We start from the raw sequence: 21,113 nt of genomic DNA, 5'->3' as shown, positions 1-21,113 counted from the left end.
GATGGCGCTGCAGGCCAGGTCCTCGCCGCGCGCCAGCCTGGAACCCGGAAGCGGCAGCGCGGCGCGACCGGGCTGGCGGGCTCTGGGAGCGGGAATCCCGGCGGATCCCGGGAGGGCCGATAACCCCCAGCCCTACCCTTGGTGCCGCCTCCTCCTCCCTCCTTCCTCCTCCTGCAGCCAGCGCGCCTGTGTCCCCTCTAGGAAGGGGTGGAAGAGGGGCGTCTGGAGAGGACCCCGCGAATGCCCACGTGACTGGCAGTCCTCCTTGGGGCTCTTCCAGCCTGCAGGGAACATGGGCGTACTCAGAGTCGGACTGTGCCCTGGCCTCACCCAGGAGATGATCCAACTTCTCAGGAGCCGCAGGATCAAGACAGGTGACCGGGTGTGCGCGTGCCAGAGAGCCGCGCGGGCCGCGCACAGCCTGGGCAGGCCCCGAGGGCTGGCACCCTGCCCTGGCATATTTGCAGGGAGCTTCTCCTCCATTCCTAGAGGGCCACGCTTCTGGAGAGGCTCAGGAATGGTGGGCGTGGGGAGCCAAGCTCTAAAGCAGGGTGGAGGATTCCTATTGTGTGCAGGGCACCGCGCCGGCTCTTGCAGCTTTGTGATTTCACACTGGCCTCCTGAGAAGGCCTGCTGAGAGGTAGAATTGACACCCCATTTGACAGATGAGGAAGAACCAAGTGTGGGAGGGCCCCGGCCTCTCTGCCAATCCGCTATACGTGTTTTGTTTTCAGTGGTGGACCTGGTTTCTGCAGACCTGGAGGAGGTAGCTCAGAAATGCGGCTTGTCTTACAAGGTGAGCTCCGTATCTATCTCCACACTCCAAACCTGAGTGTCTTTAAAAGTCCATCGCAAGCCAGCTGGGCGCGGTGGCTCACGCCTGTAATCCCAGCATTTTGGGAGGCCGAGGCGGGCGGGCCACTTGAAGTCAGAAGTCAGGAGCTTCAGACCATCCTGGCCAACATGGTGAAACCCCGTCTCCACTAAAAATACAAAAATTAGCTGGGTGTGGTGGCGGGCGCCTACAATCCCAGCTACGCGGGAGGCTGAGGAAAGAGAATGGTTTGAGCCCAGGAGGCAGAGGTTGCAGTGAGCCGAGATCATGCTACTGCACTCCAGTCTGGGCGACAGAGTGAGACTCTGTCTAAAACAACAACAACAAAAGTCTATCCCACGCCAAAGGGAGCAGAGGGGTCTCAGATATTGAGAAGTGGGGTGAATGAGACCCTGGGATGCCAGCTTCTATGGGCAATTCGTTGCTGAGCAGTCTGGGCCCCTTTGGCAGGCCCTGGTTGCCCTGAGGCGGGTGCTGCTGGCTCAGTTCTCAGCTTTCCCCTTGAATGGCGCTGATCTCTATGAGGAACTGAAGACCTCCACTGCCATCCTGTCCACCGGCATTGGCAGGTTTGTATGTGTACTTGGGGAAGAAGGAGAGAGGCAGGAAGATGGGGCTGCCTCTCAGCTCTGCTTTTGATGCTTGAGTAGACAGGAGTTTTTTTTTTTTAAGCAATAATGGATGGGAAGGAAAGGGGTCAGGACTTCTGAGTTCTTATCCTATAACAGGGTTATGGGTTTCTCAGCCTTGGCACTTGATATTTAGGGACAGGTAATTATTTGTTGGGGGTTGGAGGCTGTCCTGTGCATTGTAGGATGTGTAGCAGCATCCCTGGCCTCTGCCCACTAGATGCTAGTAGCACCACCCTTGCTCCAGTTGTGACCATCAAAAATGTCTCCCGACATGGCTAAATGTCCCCTGGGAGGCACAACTACCTCTGGTTGAGAAGCACTTTCCTATCACACAAGATGTCAGTATCTCATTATTTTCACCATCTTCTCTGGCCCTAATTCTTGTTTTACTTAAGGATATGGCAAGAGAGAACATTTATTGAGTGCCTACTATGTGCAGGCATTGCCCGTATGTTCTAGGTAATCTCTTCAGTGACTCTGCCAGTTAGAGATTATTAACCTTAGTTGACTTTAACCTAAGAGGAGCAAGTGGCAAAGGTGAGGCTCAAGCCCGGGAGTATGTGGCCCAGACCTTGGTTCCTTCACCACATCTGCAGCAGTAGGGAACAGGAGAGTTCAGATAAAAGAGGAGTTGCAGGCTGGGTGCAGTGCTCATGCCTGTAATCCCAGCACTTTGGGAGGCTGAGGTGGCAGATCACTGGAGGCCAGGAGTTTGAGACCCGCCTGGCCTGCCTGCCTGCCCAAAATGATGAAATCCTGTCTCTACTAAAAATACAAAAATTAGTCAGGCGTGGTGGCAGGCACCTGTAGTCCCAGCTACTTGGGAGGCTGCGGCAGGAGAATCGCTTGAATCTGGGAGGTGGAGGTTGCAGAAAGCTGAGATCACACCACTGCACTCCAGCCTTGGTGACAGAGCGAGACTCTGTCTCAAAAAAAAGGAGCAGTTATATTCTGCCACGTTGTTTGGTGGGTTGGGGAAGAGTTGCAAAGATGACAGACGTTTGCTGACCAAGTGAGTCTTGACCTTTTTCCTGGTCCATTTGTTCAGAAATTGATGAATAATTGCCACCACAAACGTCTTTGGATTGGTTTGGCCCTTTCTGTTTCCTTAACACATTATCTTGGCAGGGTTCATGCAGCATGGTGCTTGCTTTCCCTGGTTGGGGGTCTGAGTCTGTGATCCATCCAGCACTGGCTAAGGGCCTGCTGGGTGCTTGGTACGGGCAGATGATACACACGAATGAGGCAAGGCCCCTGCCCTTAAGGCCTCTAGTTGGGTGTGGGGAAAAGCAAGTGAATACAAGAGAGGTGTAAGCACCGAGGGAGGCAGCAGTGAGGAGGAAGTGGTGAACAGGAAGCCGATTGGCCTTGGGCTTAGGGAGTTTATAAATCCAACAGATATGGAGGGCGCACTCAAATGGTAAGCTGGGAGGATTGCAGCTGCCTCAGGTCCCTGCAGGGTGATTGTGGAGTGGGTTCAGGAATGCTCTGAAGAAGGCAGAACTTGGGCATGGAGGAACAGATGGACTTTTGCTGAATGCTTTCTATGAACAAGGCACTGCACTGAGCACTTCACGGTACATTATTTCATTTATTCATCATAACCACCAATGAACATGTTACTGTTTAAATCATCATTCTAAGCTGGGCGAGGTGGCTCACGCCTTTAATCCCAGCGCTTTGGGAGGCAGAGGCGGGCGGATGACGAGGTCAGGAGATCGAGACCATCCTGGCTAACATAGTGAAACCCCGTCTCTATTAAAAATACAAAAAATTAGCCGGGCGTGGTGGCGGGCGCGTGTAGTCCCAGCTACTCGGGAGGCTGAGGCAGGAGAATGTCATGAACCCTGGAGGTGGAGCTTGCAGTGAGCCGAGACTGCACCACGGCACTCCAGCCTGGGTAACAGAGCAAGACTCTGTCTCAAAAAAAAAAAAAAAAAAAAAAAAAAAAAATTAATAAATAAATCATCATTCTAAAGGCAAAGAAATTGGGACTCAGGTTAAATGACTTGCTCAAGATCGTGCAGTTAGCAAATGGCAGACCAGTTATTTAAGGTCATGCCTGTCACACTCCTAAGTCTAAGAATGCGGCTCTTAACTCATCTGCCGGGCTGCCTCCCTGGAGGCGGGAGGCCATTGTGAAAGCAGGGTTATAGGCAGTGGGGTAGAGGTGTGCAGGGTGGAAGGGTGGCAGAGGCCAAGCAGGGCCCTGGCAGTGCTGGCCCGGGGTGTGTGAGTCCAATCTAGGACCTGTTGGTCCTAGTGGGAGACCTGTTGAAGAGGAACTGTGACAAGGCCTACTACCAGGAGGAATATATTATGAAGAATCAAAGCTGACTCACCAGGTTTCTAGCCCCTCCCCTCCCCTCCCCTCTGCTCCCCTCCCCTCCCCTCCCCTCCGCTCCCCTCCCCTCCGCTCCCCTCCCCTCCCCTCTCTTTCCTTCCTGACTGAGTTTCACTCTGTCACCAGGCTGGAGTACAGTGACGCGATCTCAGCTTACTGCAACCTCCACCTCCCAGGTTCAAGTGATTCTCCTGCCTCAGCCTCCCGAGTAGCTGGGACGACAGGTGCATGCCACCACACCCAGCTAATTTTTTGTATTTTTAGTAGTGATTGGCTTTCGCCATGTTGGCCAGGATGGTCTCGATCTTCTGACCTCGTGATCTGCCCGCCTTGGCCTCTCAAAGTGCTAGGATTACAGGCGTGAGCTACCGTGCCCGGTCTCTAGCCTTTCTAACGATGTGCTATGGACAGTTAATGGTGTAACTTTAAAACTTGGGAGGAGGGGAGTTCTGTAGTCAAAAGTTTGAGAAATGCCTGACTAATCCAAATTAAAAAGGTTTCTCTGTTGTAGGCTGCCTCAGAGCCTTTAGTGCTGAGGTGCAGTGATTCCTTACAGGGTGTTATAGTGTGTAATGTACCTTGGGAAAAGCTATGTTGATGAGGGAGATTGATTATTCCTTACAGGCCAGAGCTAGGTCTGTTCATCCCAGAGTCCCCTCATTTTAGAATAAGACTCAGGAAGTATGAGGCATTGAGGTGGTGTGTGAATGGATGACTGAAAGAATGGCTAAAAGGCAGTTCAGAGGGAAAGGCAGAGGGTAAGTCCCAGAAAACCTGTGTTCTAGTCAGTGGTAAAACCCAGGTGTACTTCTCCTTTACAGGGCAAGACAGGGGTCTCTCCCTATTGACATGCCGAGTTAGAGGTGATAGGGACATATTGGTAGGAAGTTCCTCTGGGCAGTAGGAGAGGCATGGAATGGAAACTCAGGTGAGAAGCTGGCTAGAAGGGGATTTGGGAATAACTTATACAGACTGATCTTCACAGCCAAGGATGTGGTTGATTCTTGACTAGAGTCAGCACCAGTTGTTCAACCCCAGCTGCATGTTGGAATTCATCTGGGAAACTTCAAGAGAGAGATTCATGCTCTGGTCCCAACTCTAGAAATTCTAACTTAATTAGTCTAGGCCAGTGGTTCCCAAACTTGTGTGCCCATTGGAATCACCTAAGGACTCTTTTAAATATTATAAAGTCCAAGACTCCCCCAGACTAATTAATCTCATTCACTGTGAGTGGGACACAGGCATCAGTATTTTTTAATTTTTTAATTTGTTTTTTAGAGACAGGGTCTTGCTGTGTTTCCCAGGCAGGAGTGCAGGGGTGCACAATCATAGCTCACTGCAGCCTTGAACTCCTGGACTCAAGCAGTCCTCCTGCCTCAGCCTTCCAAGTAGCAGGGACTACAGGTGCTCACCATCATGCCTGGCTAATTGAAAAGATTTTTTTTTTTGTTTTGGTAGAGACAGGGGTCTTGCTATGTTGTCCAGACTGATCTCAAATTCCTGGGCTCAAGCAATCCTCCTACCTCGGCCTCCCAAAGTGCTGAGATGACAGGTATGAGCCACCATGCCTGGCCAGGCATCAGTATTTTTTTTGAAGCTCCCAGGTGAATCCAATGTGCAGACAACTTTGGGTACTGCTGATATAGGCATTTTTTTAAAAAACTCCCCTGATTTTAATGTGCAGGCAGGATTAAGACTAACTACTCTAGTCTAATGGTTCTGAAACTTAAGCGTGCATCAAAATCACCTGGAGGCCTTGTTGAAACCCAAGTTTCAAGTGTGGGCTGCATTCCCAGAGTTTCTGATTCAGTAGGTCTCGGGGAGGGGAGCTGTGAATTTGCATTTCTAGCTATTCCTTAAAGGTTGCTGATGTACCTAGTCTGGGGACCACACTGGGGTTCCCTTGATCTCAATGGGAAGAATGGAATCAGGAGTGGCAGAGGCTGGATGCTTATTAAACAGAGACGGGGTGAGCACAATTATCTCAAGAAGCCACAGGGCTAGAGTGGTAACCAGAATGTTTTGACTGGTAGGAACCTGTGGGTATAATCGTGGGGGTCCCTGGAATTAAAATGGATGGGGGCCAGGCTCTGTGGCTCATGCCTCTAATTCCGGCACTTTGGGAGGCCGAGATGGGCGTATCACCTGAGGTCAGGAGTTCGAGACCCGCCTGGCCAAAAGGGCGAAACCCCATCTCTACTAAAAATACAAAAATTAGCCGGGTGTGGTGGTGGGTACTGTAATCCCAGCTACTCGGGAAGCTGAGGCAGGATAATTGTTCGAACCAGGCGGAGGTTGCAGTGAGCCAAGAGCACACCACTGCACTCCAGCCTGGTGACAGAGTGAGACTCTATCTCAAGAAGAAAGAAAAAATGGATGGGGTGCTTACTGAAGTGCTGCTTGACATATACAGAGAGGTCATGGGAGGTCTTCAAGAACCATCTCAAGGACGGGAACCTGGGAAGGTGATTGTAGGGCTAGGAAAGGGACGCATGTGGTCAGGCATTGGTACAGGCTGTGGGGAAGAAGCTTCAGCCTAGAGATAGGGCAGGGTATGGAGGGCAGGTGGTGACCTGTTTCATGTGGTTGAAGGACAGAACCTGGATTAGGAATTGGCATGTCATGAGGTTTATCCCAAGTCTTTCACAGCCAGTGTTGATGATACAGAAGCTAAATAAAAGTGATAGCACCTTTCTATTACTCATTTTTCTGGAATGATTATTGGGCACCTCCTGTATTTCAGGCACTGTGCTAGTGCTGGGGATGCAATAGGGATAGGACCCAGTCCTTGCCCCATGGTGCTCTCAGCTAGATGACCAAGACAAACAAAAACAAGCAAATAAAAAATAATGACAAACCCCTAGGACTAGTGAGGATACAAGATCAACACATACAAATCAACTGCATTTCTCTATACTCACAATGAACATGTTGAAACTAAAATAAAAAACACTACCATTTATTGGCCAGCTGCAGTGGCTCATGCTTGTAATCCCAGCACTTTGGGAGGCTGAGGCAAGTGGATCACCGGATGTCAGGAGTTTGAGACCAGCCTGGCCAACATGGTGAAACCTGGTGTCTACTAAAAATACAAAAATTAGCTGGGTGTGGTGGTGGGTGGCTGTAATCCCAGCTACTCGGGAGGCTGAGACAGGAGAATCACTTGAATCTGGGAGGCGAAAGTTGCAGTGAGCGGATATTGTGCCACTGCACTTCAGCCTAGGTGACAGAGTTAAACTGTCTCAAAAAAAACCAAAACAAACAAACAAAAACACAATACCATTTATAGTTGCTTCGCAGAAAATGAAATACTTGGGTATAAGTCTAACAAAGCATGTGTAGAATCTGCCTGCTGAAAAATTTTAAATTGCTGATGAAGGAGATCAAAGATGACTCAGATAAATGGATGACATGTACTTTGTTCATGGATTGGGAAACTGAACATAATGAAGATTTCAATTGTCCCCAAGTTGATCTGTAATTTAATGCAATTTCTATTAAAATCCCAGCAAGGGTTTTTTTTTTTTTTTTTAATAGACATAGGCAAGCTTATTCTAATAATTACGGAAAGACCAATTTTACCTAGATTAGCTAAAACAATTTGGAAAAAGAACAGTTGGAGGAATCAGTCTACCCAGGGTTAAGACTTGCTATATAGCTACACAGTTAAGCCTAGTGTGGTATTGGCCAAGGGACAGATGGACACAGATCAATGGAACAGAGTAGAGAACCCAGAAATAGACCTCCACAAGTATATACAACTAATTTTTTTTTTTTTTTTTTTTTTTTTTTTTTTTGAGACAGGGTCTTGCTCTGTCACCCAGGATGGAGGGTGCTGGTGCTATTACAGCTCACTGCAGCCTTGACCTCCCTGGGCTCAGGCAATCCTTCCACCCCAAGCCTCCCAAGTAGCTGGGACTACAGGTATGGGACACCATGCCTGGTTATTTGTATTTGTTTTTTTTTTTTTTTTTTTAGACGGAGTTTCTCTCTCTCTTTTTTTGAGATGGAGTTTCACTCTTGTTGCCTGACCTGGAGTGCAATGGCGTGATCTCGGCTCACCACAACCTCCGCCCCCCCGGGTTCAAGCAATTCTCCTATAGGCACACACCACCAGGCCTAGCTAATTTTTTTTGTATTTTTAGTAGAGACGGGGTTTCTCCATATTGGTCAGGCTGGTCTTGAACTCCTGACCTCAGGTGATCCGCCCGCCTTGGCCTCCCAAAGTGCTGGGATTACAGGCATGAGTCAACGTGCCCGGCTGGAGTTTCTCTCTTTTTGCCCAGGCTGGAGTGCAATGGCATGATCTCAGCTCACTGCAACCCCCGCCTCCCGGGTTTGATTCATCTGCCTCTACCTCTCGAGTAGCTAGGATTACAGGTGCATGCCACCACGCCCAGCTAATTCTGTATTTTAGTAGAGATGGGGTTTCACCATGTTGGCCAGGCTGGTCTCGAACTCCTGACTTCAGGTAACCCGACCGCCTTGGCCTCCCAAAGTGCTGGGATTACAGGCATGAGCCACCGCGCCCAGCCTATTTGTATTTTTTTGTAGAGACAAGGTTTCACTATGTTGCCCAGGCTGGCCTCGAACTCCTGGGCTCAAGCAATCCTCTCGCCTCAGCCTCCCAAAATGCTGGGATTACACACAATTGATTTTTGACAAAGGTACAAAAACAACGTGATGGAGGAAAGACAGCCTTTGAACAAAGGGTGCTGGGGCTATTGGACATCGTAGGTTAAAAATATGTAATAATAAACCTAAACCTTATACCTTATATAAAAATTGACTGAAAATGGATCGTGGACTTTAATGTAAAACCAAATTGTGTAATTTTTTAGAACAAAACAGGAGAAAGTCTAGGCAAAGTGTTCTTAGATTTGACACCAAAAGTATGATCCATGAAAAAATTTTTGATTAATTGGGCCTAATCAAAATTAAAAACTTTTGCTGCACAAAACAGAATGAAAAGAGAAGTACAGAATGAGAATAATAGTTGCAAGCCATGTATTCAACAAAGGACTTGTATCTAGAATGGAGAAAGAATTCCTAAAACCCAACAGTAAAAAATCAAACAATTCAATTAGAAAATGGGCAAGGGCTGCCTCACACCTGTAGTCCCAGCACTTTGAGAGGCTGAGGTGGTTGGATTGCTTGAGCCCAGGAGTTCAAAACTGGCCTGGGCAACGTGGCAAAAACCCTGTCTCTACCAAAAAAATACAAAAGTTGGCTGGGTGTGGTGGCACATGCCTGTAGTCCCAGCTACTTGGGGGAGCTGATGTGGGAGGATCACCTCAGCCTGGGAGGTCAAGGTTGCAGTGAGCTGTGATCATGCCACTGAATTCTAGCCTGGGTGACACAGTGAGACGTGAGACCCTATCTCAAAAAAAAAAAAAAAAATGCCAGGTGCAGTGGCTTATGCCTGTAATCCCAGCACTTTGGGGGGCCAAGGTGGGTTGATCACCTGAGGTTGGGAGTTCGAGACCAGCCTGACCAATATGGAGAAACCTCGTCTCTATTAAAAATACAAAATTAGCTGGATATGGTGGCGTATGCCTGTAATCCCAGCTACTCGGGAGGCTGAGGCAGGAGAATTGCTTGAACCCGGGAGGTGGAGGTTGCGGTGAGCCGAGATCATGCCATTGCACTCCATCCTAGGCAACGCTCCGTCTCTCAAAAAAAAAAAAAAAAAAAAAAAATCAACACTATTAACTATTAGGGAAATACAAATTAAAAACACAATGAGCTATTATTACATACCTATCAGAAAGACTAAAATAAAAAAATAGTGATAATACCAAATGATGAGGATGTGGAAACACTGGACTACTCATATATACATTGCTACTGGAAATGTAAAATGGCATAGTCACTCTGGAAAATAGTTTGGTAGTTTCTTATAAAATTAATAATGCCTTTACCATACCACCCAGCAATTGTATTCTTGGGCATTTATCCCAACGATGTGAAAACTTGGGTTTATACAAAAACCTGTAAAAAATGCTTTATAGCAGTTTTATTCACAATAGCCCCAAAGTGGAAACAACCAAATGGCCTTCAGTGGATGAATGGTTAAATAAAGTATGGTACATCCATACCATGGAATACTTTTTAGCAATAAAAAGGAATGAACTATCCATATATGCAACAACTGGGATGGATCTCAAGGGAATGATGCTGAGTGACAAAAGCCAATTGCAGGGCCGGGCACAGTGGCTCATGTCTGTAATCCCAGCACTTTGGGAGGTTGTATTGGGCAGATCACTTGAGGTCAGGAGTTCAAGACCAGTCTGCCTAACATGGCGAAACCCCGTCTCTACTAAAAAATACAAAAATTAGCCAGGTGTTTTGGTGGGCACCTGTAATCCCAGGTACTCGGGAGGCTGAGAGAGGAGAATTGCTTGAACCTGGGAGGTGGAGGTTGCAGTGAGCTGAGATCGCACCACTGCACTCCAGCCTGGGCAACAGAGTAAAACTCCGAAACTCCGTCTCAAAAAAAAAAAAAAAAAAAAAAAGGGAAAAAAAAAAGCCAATCACAAAGGTTACATAGTGTATAATTCTATGTACATAACTTTGTTCTTGAAATAACATAATAGAGATTAGTGGTTGTCAGGGGTTCGGGATTGGGGTGACTGGGAGGAATGTAGCTATAAAAGAGTAGCAGGAGGATGACTTATAGTGATGGAAATGTTCTGTATTTTGATTATAGCGGTTGTGTAAATCTACATATGTGATAAAATGACACAGAACTAGACACATCGTACGTGCTTGAATGCTAGGAACATTGGTGAAATCTGAATAAGCTCTGTGGATAGTACCAACATCAGTTTGCTACTTGTGATATACTATAGTACTTTCTTTCTTTTTTTAAGGAGAAAAGGGTCTTGCTATGTTGCCTGGTCTAGACTTGAACTCCTGGACTCAAGTGATCCTCTCACCTTAGCTTCCCAAGTAACTGGGACTATAGGCCCCTGACTAGTACAATACATTTTGTAGTACAATTGTTATTATTAAGGGAAACCAGGTGAAAGGTTCATGGACTTTTTGCAACTTCCTGGGAATCTATAATTATCTCAAAGTTGTTTTTTTTGTTGTTTGGTTTTGTTTTGTTTTTTGAGACGGAGTCTTGCTCTGTCAACAGGCTGGAGTGCAGTGGCGCGATCTTGGCTCACTGCAACCTCCGCCTCCTGGGTTCAAGCGATTCTCCTGCCTCTGCGTCTCAAGTAGCTAGGACTACAGGTGCATGCCACCATCAAAGTTTTTTTAAAAACAAAACAAAACAAAAACACAAATTTTGGGAAATGCTATCAAGGAAACCCACAAACGGCTGGGCCTGGTGGCTCACGCCTGTAATTGTAGCACTGTGGGAGGCCGAGGCAGGTGGATCACTTGAGGTCAGGAGTTTGAGACCAGCCTGGCCAACATGGTGAAACCCCATCTCTAATTAAAAAAATTAGTCAGGGATAGTGGCGGGCGTCTGTAATCCCAGCTACTTGGGAGGCTGAGGCAGGAGAATCACTTGAGCCTGGGAGGTGGAGGTTGCAGTGAGTAGAGATCATGCCACTGCTCTCCAACACTCCAGCCTGGACAACAGAGAGAGACTCCATTTCAAAAAAAAATAATAATTAATAAAAGGAAACCCACAGGGCCTGAGATGAAAAAAATGAAAGGAGGACCTTCTGATGGGGTGAAGAGGCCTCTCTGGAAAGCTGATCTTTAAGAATGGAGGGATGAAGAGAGACCAGAGAAGGAACATTTGGGCATTCCCTCTTTCCCAGAAGAAAACATCAGGAGAAGCCTCCTGGCCAGTGATGTTCAAAGACAGAACCAGTGCTTGAAAGGAATGTCTTACTTTTCTTCTTGGTACCTTTTCCCCTCTCTTCCTACTAACCTCTTGTGTTGATTTTCTTCTTTTTTGCCATCAGCCTGGACAAACTGCTTGATGCTGGTCTTTATACTGGAGAAGTGACTGAAATTGTAGGAGGCCCAGGTAGCGGCAAAACTCAGGTACACGTGAGGCCCGCAGTCAGGAGGATTTGAGGGTGAGGGTGGTAGATGCATAGCCCAGGATCCCTGGGGGAGCTTCAGCATACTGATGAGTTCAGAGCCCAACAGAGAGAAGATGGGTGATGAGGAATGGGGCTTGGACTCAGCGCATTTGTGTTGCTGGAATCTGGGCAAGGTTTGGTGGGGAGCTCCCATTTTGGACCCTCTCTGAAGTGTCAAGTTCATCCAATGCCCCCACCCCCAGGTATGTCTATGTGTGGCAGCAAATGTGGCCCATGGCCTGCAGCAAAACATCCTGTATGTAGATTCTAATGGAGGGCTGACAGCTTCCCGCCTCCTCCAGCTGCTTCAGACTAAAACCCAGGATGAGGAGGAACAGGTAAGGGGCAGGATGCTGGGTTCCATTGAGATTCTGACACAAGAAAACCCCATTACCCCTTAACATTGTAAGAATTTGGGTTGAATAGTCATTCCTTGCCTTCAAACTTGCTGTTCTGTTAATACATCCCGTATTCCTTAAGCCACCCCTGTTGATACCATCATCCTATTTGGGATGCTACTCACACCGATTCTTCCAGAAAACCCTCCCAGCTCTGTGCATGCCCTAAACCAGGGCTGGCAAACACTGAGCTTTGTGTTTCCAGTCCATTTCTCGCCCATGAGAAGCATCACTAATCAGTCATATCCCTCTTTCCTCCTGAGTTTGAGTACTTTACAGCTCAGCACCCAGGCAGCCACCACCATGACAACTGGCCCATTAGACAAAGCTCATTTGCCACCCTGGACCTGAATCCTTGCATCCAGGTGCCTCTTCCTTCTCAGCCTTACCTCGACCCCCTACTCCCTCTTATCCAAAGCCCTTGCTTCTCTTTTCCACCCCTTCAGGCAGAAGCTCTCCAGAGGATCCAGGTGGTGCATGCGTTCGACATCTTCCAGATGCTGGATGTGCTGCAGGAGCTCCGAGGCACTGTGGCCCAGCAGGTGAGCCTGCTGTTCTGCCCCTCCTTGCTTAACTCAGCTTGCCAGGTGCTATCTCTGTGGGCAGGTGTCCTACTACAGACTGTTTAGAAATGCAGATGTGCAATTTGGTGACTCCAACTATGCTTGCTACTCCCAGAATGGAATTCCCAAGCGCCTAAATCACATACCTCATTGTTTACATGTTCATCTTCCCTGCTGAACAGTAAAGCCCCCTGAATGGAAGTATCATGTCATATTTATCTCTGCATTCCCCACTAGGTGAGTGAGGAATACTTTTAGCTGCCAAGTAATAGAGGTTGTCTGACAGAGACTTGAACCTTGAGGACATTTAATTATGTCACATGAGTTGGAGGTTAGCAGGTCCATGCTATCAGGGCAACAGTTGGTGTGTCTGATTTTCTTGTTCTTCCCCTCACGGTTGCAAAGAGGCTGCCGAAGCTCCAAGTATCTTGTCTTCACACATCCACATCCATATTCAAGGCAGTAAAAGATAGATGGTTCTTTTCTGTACCTCCTCCCTTTTATCAGGGATGAAGAATCTTTCTCCAGAGCCCACTAATATGTCCCTCTTCCCCTTACATCTAGTTGGCCAAAATGGAGTTATGTGTGTATCTTGGACTAAGGCCTGGGCCCACTATCCCTGAAGTCAGATTTCTGCCCAGTGCCCAAACACATTCAGAGTCGTGTTAACGGGGAGGATTTAGAATGGCATTTGGGTTGGTACTTTGCTATTCATGTTGGGTGCTTAGACAAGATTTGGTGCACTGATTTATAAATGACTAGATGTGGAGGATACCTTAAAGATAGAATAGTTCATCTCAAACTTTTCCTCTCACCCCAAAGCACGACATGTTCGCACAGGCATCCCTGCAACTATATATAAAGTCAACGATTTTTACAAACTTTAGAACATATAATAGTTGAACAAGCTGGAAGTGGTGGCCCACACCTGTAATCCTAATGACTCCAGAGGCTGAGACAGGAGGATTGCTTGAACCCAGGAGTTGGAGGTTGCAGTGAGCTATGATCATGCCACTGTACCTTACCCTGGGCAGCACAGCTAGACCCCGTCTTTAAAAAAAAAAAAAAAAGTTGAACAAATACTTTTCTCAGAAGTCATAGCTGGTTATGACCCACCAGTTTGTTGAGACATGATGCTGAGTAGTGCTGATCTCACTTTTAGAGATGAGAAGAGTGAAGGCCAAAGAAGTGAAGTGAGTTGACCAAAATTGACCACATATTTAGGACAAGAACTAACCGTATAGCCCAAATCTCTCAATTCCAGATCAGAAGACTGTATTTTTTTACTGTAGGACCATTAGATGGTATATCTTCTATTACTGCATAGTAAGTTACCAAAACCTTGGTGGCTTAAGACTTGGATTTTTTATCTCACAGTTTCTAGTGGTTAAGAATCTGAGGCTGGGAGCGGTGGCTCATGCCTATAATCCCAATGTTTTGGAAGGCCAAGGCAGGAGGATCGCTTGAGCCCAGGAGTTCAAGACCAGCCTGGGCAACATAACAAGACCCTGAAAAAAGAAAAGGAAGGAAGGAAGGAAGGGAGGGAGGGAGGGAAAGAAAGAAAAGAAAAGAGAGGAAAGAAAGAAATAAAGAAAGGAAAGAAAGAGAGAGAGAGAAAGAAAGACAGGAAGAAAAGAAAATAAAAAGAACCAGAATCAGGATATAAGAAGTAAGGGAGAAGACAAAAGAAGCATCAAAAACAGTTTAAGTCCAGGGAAACCAGGAGGATGCTCCTTCTTGTGTAAAGACAGAAAATTATGGTTAGAAAGATGGCACCAGGCCAGGCATGGTGGCTCATGCCTGTAATTCCGGCATTTTGGGAGGCCAAGGTGGCCAGATCACTTGAAGCCAGGATTTCGAGACCAGCCTGGCCAACATGGTAAAACCCCATCTCTGCTAAAATTACAAAAATTAGCCGGGTGTGGTAGTGCACACCTGTAATCACAGCTACTCAGGAGGCTGAGGCAGGAGAATCGCTTGAACTTGGGAGGCGGGGGTTGCAGTGAACTGAGATAGCACCACTGCACTCCAGCCTGGGCGACAGAGCAAGACTGTCTCAAAAAAAAAAAAAAAAAAAAAAAAATTAACTGAAAACTACACTACCCTAAAGTCATCAAATTTCAGAAAGCCCCATGTAGAGTACTGAGACCTCTGGTCATGGATCTCTCAGCAGCCATCTCTCTCCTGTGTCCAGCCTCCCACCGTGGTGGTAAGGCCCTTCTTTTCCGACCCCCTCCTTTTTTTTTTTTTTTTTTTTTGAGACGGAGTCTCGCTCTGTTGCCCAGGCTGGAGTGCAGTGGCTGGATCTCAGCTCACTGCAAGCTCCGCCTCCCGGGTTCACGCCATTCTCCTGCCTCAGCCTCCCGAGTAGCTGGGACTACAGGTGCCCGCCACCTCGCCCGGCTAGTTTTTTTTGTATTTTTTAGTAGAGACGGGGTTTCACCGTGTTAGCCAGGATGGTCTCGATCTCTTGACCTCGTGATCTGCCCGTCTCGGCCTCCCAAAGTGCTGGGATTACAGGCTTAAGCCACCGCACCCGGCCCAACTCCCTCCTTTCTTTCCCCTGTCCTGCTAACTACTAACCTCAAATTCCTAACTTCCTTGGCTGAAGAGTTTAGCCTTCTCTTTACTTCACTGTCTCCTTCTAGATCATGCCTCCAGTCCTCATCTTCCATATCTAAAATGCCTCCAAATAAATTCCTTAAGTCTTGCTCTGTCACCCAGGCTAGAGTGCAATGGCATGATCTCAGCTAACTGCAACCTCTGCCTTCTAGGTTCAAGTGACTGTCATGCCTCACCCTCCTAAGTAGCTGGGATTACAGGTGTGCACCACCACACCCGGCTAATTTTTGTATGTTTAGTGGAGATGGGGTTTCACCATGTTGGCCAGGCTGGTCTCGAACTCCTGACCTCAAGTGATCCGCCGCCTTGGCCTCCCAAAGTGCTGGGATTACAGGCGTGAACCACTGTTCCTGGCCACTTTAGTGTAGTTTTGATGTCCTGTGATTTAAACCCTTTCTTTCTACCCAAGTCTTCACTGAAGTCTGTTATACATACCAATGGGACGAGGGAGACATTGCTGCTGATGACATTCTGTGATGCCCGTGCAGCCTGCTGTATTTGGGATGAGGGGGGCTATTTCTTACTAGTTTTAGATAGAAAAGCAAGCTTGTCCTGTAATGTGTCCTAGAGGCCAACAGGTTCATGAGTGCTTCCCCCACATTCCTTTAGGTGACTGGTTCTTCCGGGACTATGAAGGTGGTGGTGGTGGACTCGGTCACTGCGGTGGTCTCCCCACTTCTGGGAGGTCAGCAGAGGGAAGGTGAGTGATGTGGCAGAGCCTGGGGCCAGTGGAACGTGACCTCGCCTCCCAGCTCTGGAGTCTGGTCTCTGGCCAGTCCCGTCCCTGGTTTTCCACTGCCCTGCCTCTCTGCTTCTCCTCGTCCTGCAGGCTTGGCCTTGATGATGCAGCTGGCCCGAGAGCTGAAGACCCTGGCCCGGGACCTTGGCATGGCAGTGGTGGTGAGGAAGCAGACTTGGCCAATGAACTTGATTTCTAGTTATTGCTAGCTCTTTATTTCCCTTAAATGTCAGCTTCTGAACCCCAAAGTGGCCCTTTAGGAAAGGGACATATTCCAGCTTCCCTGGGTCAGCTACAGCTTTGCACCATAAATAGCTACGGGAATCAGGAATTGTCTTGTTGTTTTTTTGTTGTTTTGTTTTGTTTTGTTTTCCTACATTTTTTCTTTTTAGAAAGGTTTATTGAGGTATAATTTACATAGAGTACCTTTCTCCTTGTCTGAAGTTTGACTAATGGATATAGTTGTATCCAGTCTTGTGACCCCACCAAAAGGTCCCCCAGGCCCAGGCAACCACTGATCTGTTTTCCATCCCAATAGTTTGGCCTTTTCCAGAACTTCATATAAATGGATCTTTTTGCTATTGAAGTAACTTTTTCTGCTTATGAGGTAGTTTTTTTAAAGTCTGCATGCTTCTCATAGAAAAGATAAAAAATAAATATAAGATTCAAATTTGTCATCAATCTCCATATCCACAGAAACCATATTGATATTTTTACATATCTCCATACAATACTTTTTCTACATATTTACTTATACTTTTAGTCAACTTTCTTTTTTTTTTTTTTTTTTTGAGATAGGGTTTTATTCTGTTGCCCAAGCTGGAGTGCGGGGGCACAATCACAGCTCGCTGCAGCTCGACCTCCCGGGCTCAAGCAATCCACCCGCCTCAGCCTCCCAAAGTGCTGGTATTACACGTGTGAGCCCACTCTTAACCAGCTTTCTAACTAAACTAACCTCATGAGAAAAAAAAAAAAAAATGGGCCAGGTGCAGTGGTTTATGCCTGTAATCCCAGCACTTTAAGAAGCCAAGGCTGGTGGATCACTTGAGCCCAGGAGTTCGAGACTAGCCTGGGCAACATGGAAAAACCCCACCTCTACAAAAAATAGAAAAACTAGGTGGCCTCGGTGGCAGGAAAATTGCTTGAGCCTGGGAGGTCGAGGCTGCAGTGAGCTGTGATAATGCCACTGCACTCCAGCCTGGGCAACAGAGCAAAACCTCATCTCAAAAACAAACCAAAACAACAACACAAAAAATACCATCTGAGTCCATTTCCTATGTTTTAAAATATATTTTTTACAAATGTAATTTTTAGCAGCTATATATTTTTCTCTTATTGTGGTAAAATACATATAACATAAAATTTACTACTTTAACTATTTTAAGGTATACAGTTCGGTGGTGTTAAATACATTCATGACGTTATACAACCATCGCTACCATCCATCTCTATAACTCTTCACCTTGTAAAACTGAAACTCTGTACCCATTAAAAATAACTCATTTCTCCCTTCCCCAGCCCCTGACAACCACCAGTCTACTTTCTGTATCTATGCTTTTTGACTACTCTAGGAACCTCATATACATGGAATCATATGGTATTTACTTTTTGTGACTGGCGTATTTCACTTAGCATAATGTCCTGAAGGTTCATCCACTTGGTAGCATGTGTCAGAATTTCCTTCCTTTTAAAGACTGAGTGGCCGGGCGTGGTGGCCCACGCTTGTAATCCTAGCACTTTGGGAGGCTGAGGCTGGTGGACTGCATGAGCTCAAGAGTTTGAGACCAGCCTGGACAACATGGCGACATGTGCCCCATTGCCTTCTGGTTTGGGTCAAACCTGAGGCATCGAGATTTAGTGGAAAGAGCAGGGCACAAGTCAGGAGGCCCAGGTTCTAGTTCCAGACCTGCCATTAGGCTTTGTAGCTTTGGGGAAGTTATTTCTCTGTGCTAGGCCTCTGTTTTCCTCACTGTAAAATGAAGCAGTAGTAACAGATATACTAGCATTATGGATCTGTAAGTCTGTTTCTGCTGCAGGTGACCAACCACATAACTCGAGACAGGGACAGCGGGAGGCTAAAACCTGCCCTCGGACGCTCCTGGAGCTTTGTGCCCAGCACTCGGATTCTCCTGGACACCATCGAGGGAGCAGGAGCATCAGCTGGCCGGCGCATGGCGTGTCTGACCAAATCTCCCCGACAGGTGAGCCAACCCCAGGAAGATACCAGTAACCTTGGGCCCTGGAGGGTGGTGGTTTCCATACCCACAGATGTCTTCAAGAAGAACTCTTTAGAGGCTGAAACCTTGCAACTAAAGAAGCTACCTACTTGGGTTGCTTAACTCCACTTACTCCTTCCTATTTCTTCTTCCAGCCAACAGGTTTCCAGGAGATGGTAGACATTGGGACCTGGGGGACCTCAGAGCAGAGCGCCACATTACAGGGTGATCAGACATGACCCGTGCTGTTGTTTGGGAAACAGGGAAGCATTGGGGACCCCTCCCAACTTTTCTTCCCAGTGCCTGCTGTTTACTGCCACCTGGCACTGGTGACTACAGAAGTTCTCAGGCTGGCCAGAAAAGACATCTTGGGTTCCTTGGCCTCACTCTCTGTAAGCATATAAACCACAGGCGAAAGAGGATGCTGCAGTGTGAGGACCCAGAAATTCATACTGGTGCCACGTTTCCTTCCCTTATTTCTAATATGTATGTTTCCAGTGGAAACCAAGTTCACCCTGGCTGGGAGCATCTCGGAAGAGGCATGCTGGCGACTGGATGGATAAACCCGTGCATCCCCATTGTGTCCTGTGCTCCCTCCTAGCACAGTGGCGAAGCCGGGAAAGCCTCTAACTTGCCTTTGCTGCTGCTGCTTTTTTTTTTTTTTTTTTTGTCTCTGCCTTTCCATTTGTTAAATGGGGGCCCACTCTTCCTTAGCTCTGTCTCTGAGTTACTGAGTTCAAATAAGCTTATAAATGAAATACTCTTCCTTATCTCTGTTTTGCTCTTAAAAATATAAAAAGGCAATTCCCCAAGCCCCAGAGCCACCTGATTTCCCCTTAGAAGGTGGTTTTTCATTTTCCCCCCAGTGAGGCCCAAAGAACAGTTTATTCCTCCTTTCCTCTTGCTGATTTGGTTTCAGACCTGCATGCATCACTGTAACTAGGTGAGAACGTGTGGGCTTGCTGCAGTCCCAGGGATATAATTTAACAGAAAGGGAGGATATGACCTGCACCACTCCCTGGTGAATCTGGCCACTCGTTTAATATGCATGGTGCCCTGTGGGGCCCCTTCACAGTATAGTGTAACCAGAAGTGCTGAACCATGGGGTTCAGAGGTGCCTTGCCCATAAACAGGCAGAGGAGAATTTGCACAGTAAATAGAGCCAGCTGGGAAAATTGATGCTGACGTAAATAATACATGGCAAATCTAGTCCTTTATGCAGAAATTCATTGCTGGTGGCTCCAAGATGCAATATAATTACACCTCTCTTCCTGCCAGCTGTACCACAGCTAGTACCCTAGTGTATGAAATAATCCCCCTGTCTTTTACCAGCACTGTGGCCATCCATCTGAGAGCCATGACCCTGGCTGGGAGGGTAGGAGGACACCAGGGAATGGAAAATAAAAGGAAAAGTAGAGAACTGATCAGGATTGTTTACTGGCCACATCTTTTAAAGGAAGGTCGTCTTTCTTGGTTAGAGAGCCTGTTGTGTAATTAATCAGTTATGTCTTGGCTGCAGGAAAGGAGGGTCAGAGTTACACTCAGAAAGTAATGACATTTAGAGGTGATGAATGCAGCAGGGATAGAACCATGGAGGATTGGGAAGGAGTGGCAAACTGGCACCAGGGTTGGATTGAGGACAGGGTTGGTAAGCCTAAGCCTGGGTTCCCCCAGGCTTGCTTTTACAGAAGACCCCAGGAGAAATTAATCTTCAGTATCTTTATACCATGGGTGATTGGCACATTCCTGCAACCACAGTAAGAAGCAATACATGAAGCTGGAAATTGCAAATTCCTGCCACTCGAGGTACTATTTGGACATCTTAAGCCCATAGCAGACATCACCAATTGGGCACAAGCACTCTTTTTTGTGGAATTCAGTGTTTTTGAAGTTTTTCTCAATACAGCACTCCAGGGAGCCACTACCAGTCAGTTGGAGTTGGTATTCAAGGTGGTGTCTGGTTGGCATCTCTGCCCTATTCCCTGTATGTAGTGAGTTCAGGTACTTAATACCTAACTGAGGACCCTAGGACTGCAGTTTGAGATCATCTGGGGCCAAGCACAGTGACTCACACCTATAAGGGTAGCACTTTGGGAGCCTGAGGCAGGAGGATCACTTGAGCCCAGGAGTTTAAGAGTTTAAGACCAGTCTGGGCAACATGATAAGACCTCGTTTCTACAAAAAAAAAATTTTAAATTAGCTAGGCATGGTGCACCTGTGGTCCCTACTACTTGGGAGCCTGAGCCAGAAGAATCTCTTGAACCTGGGAGGCTGAGGCTACAATGAGCCCTGATCGCACCACTATACCCCAGCCTGGGTAACAGAGCAAGACCCTGTCTCAAGAAAAAAAAAAAAAGGCCGGGCACGGTGGCTCAAGCCTGTAATCCCAGCACTTTGGGAGGCCGAGACGGGTGGATCACGAGGTCAGGAGATCGAGACCATCCTGGCGAACACGGTAAAACCCCGTCTCTACTAAAAAATACAAAAAACTAGCCGGGCGAGATGGCGGGCGCCTGTAGTCCCAGTTACTTGGGAGGCTGAGGCAGGAGAATGGCATAAACCCGGGAGGCGGAGCTTGCAGTGAGCTGAGATCCGGCCACTGCACTCCAGCCCGGGCGACAGAGCGAGACTCCGTCTCAAAAAAAAAAAAAAAAAAAAAAAAAAATCATCTGGCCCATCCTGTTACTTAACAGAGAAGGTACCTGAGGCTCAAAAA

The 21,113-nt window shown here is 47.3% G+C and overlaps 1 protein-coding gene across 2 annotated transcripts; it reads left to right on the top strand.

Moving 5' to 3' along the window:
• The first annotated feature begins 43 nt into the window (after nucleotides 1-43).
• On the top strand, nucleotides 44-19,817 carry RAD51D (RAD51 paralog D). 2 transcript variants are annotated; one of them, XM_050765649.1, is made up of 10 exons: nucleotides 44-374; nucleotides 735-796; nucleotides 1,286-1,404; nucleotides 11,737-11,818; nucleotides 12,063-12,197; nucleotides 12,704-12,799; nucleotides 16,052-16,142; nucleotides 16,272-16,342; nucleotides 18,218-18,382; nucleotides 18,553-19,817. In XM_050765649.1, the coding sequence occupies exons 1-10, from the start codon at nucleotides 293-295 to the stop codon at nucleotides 18,634-18,636; spliced, it is 987 nt and encodes a 328-aa protein (XP_050621606.1). In that variant the 5' UTR covers nucleotides 44-292; the 3' UTR covers nucleotides 18,637-19,817. The 2 variants fall into 2 exon arrangements, with proteins under 2 accessions (XP_050621606.1, XP_050621607.1); XM_050765650.1 differs by lacking the exon at nucleotides 12,063-12,197 and having other exon boundaries at nucleotides 51-374.
• Nucleotides 19,818-21,113: the final 1,296 nt, after the last annotated feature.

Source organism: Macaca thibetana, chromosome 16 (assembly GCF_024542745.1).
Source record: "Macaca thibetana thibetana isolate TM-01 chromosome 16, ASM2454274v1, whole genome shotgun sequence".
Taxonomy (NCBI): domain Eukaryota; kingdom Metazoa; phylum Chordata; class Mammalia; order Primates; family Cercopithecidae; genus Macaca; species Macaca thibetana.
The sequence above is the reverse complement of the archived record's forward strand: the minus strand, read 5'-3'. Positions and strand labels throughout refer to the sequence as shown.

Coding starts and splice junctions, on each gene's coding strand:
- RAD51D (XM_050765649.1), top strand. CDS start 293: ATGGGCGTACTCAGAGTCGGACTGTGCCCTGGCCTCACCCAGGAGATG. Junction 797..1,285: donor AATGCGGCTTGTCTTACAAG/GTGAGCTCCGTA, acceptor CCCCTTTGGCAG/GCCCTGGTTGCCCTGAGGCG. Junction 1,405..11,736: donor CTGTCCACCGGCATTGGCAG/GTTTGTATGTGT, acceptor TTTTGCCATCAG/CCTGGACAAACTGCTTGATG.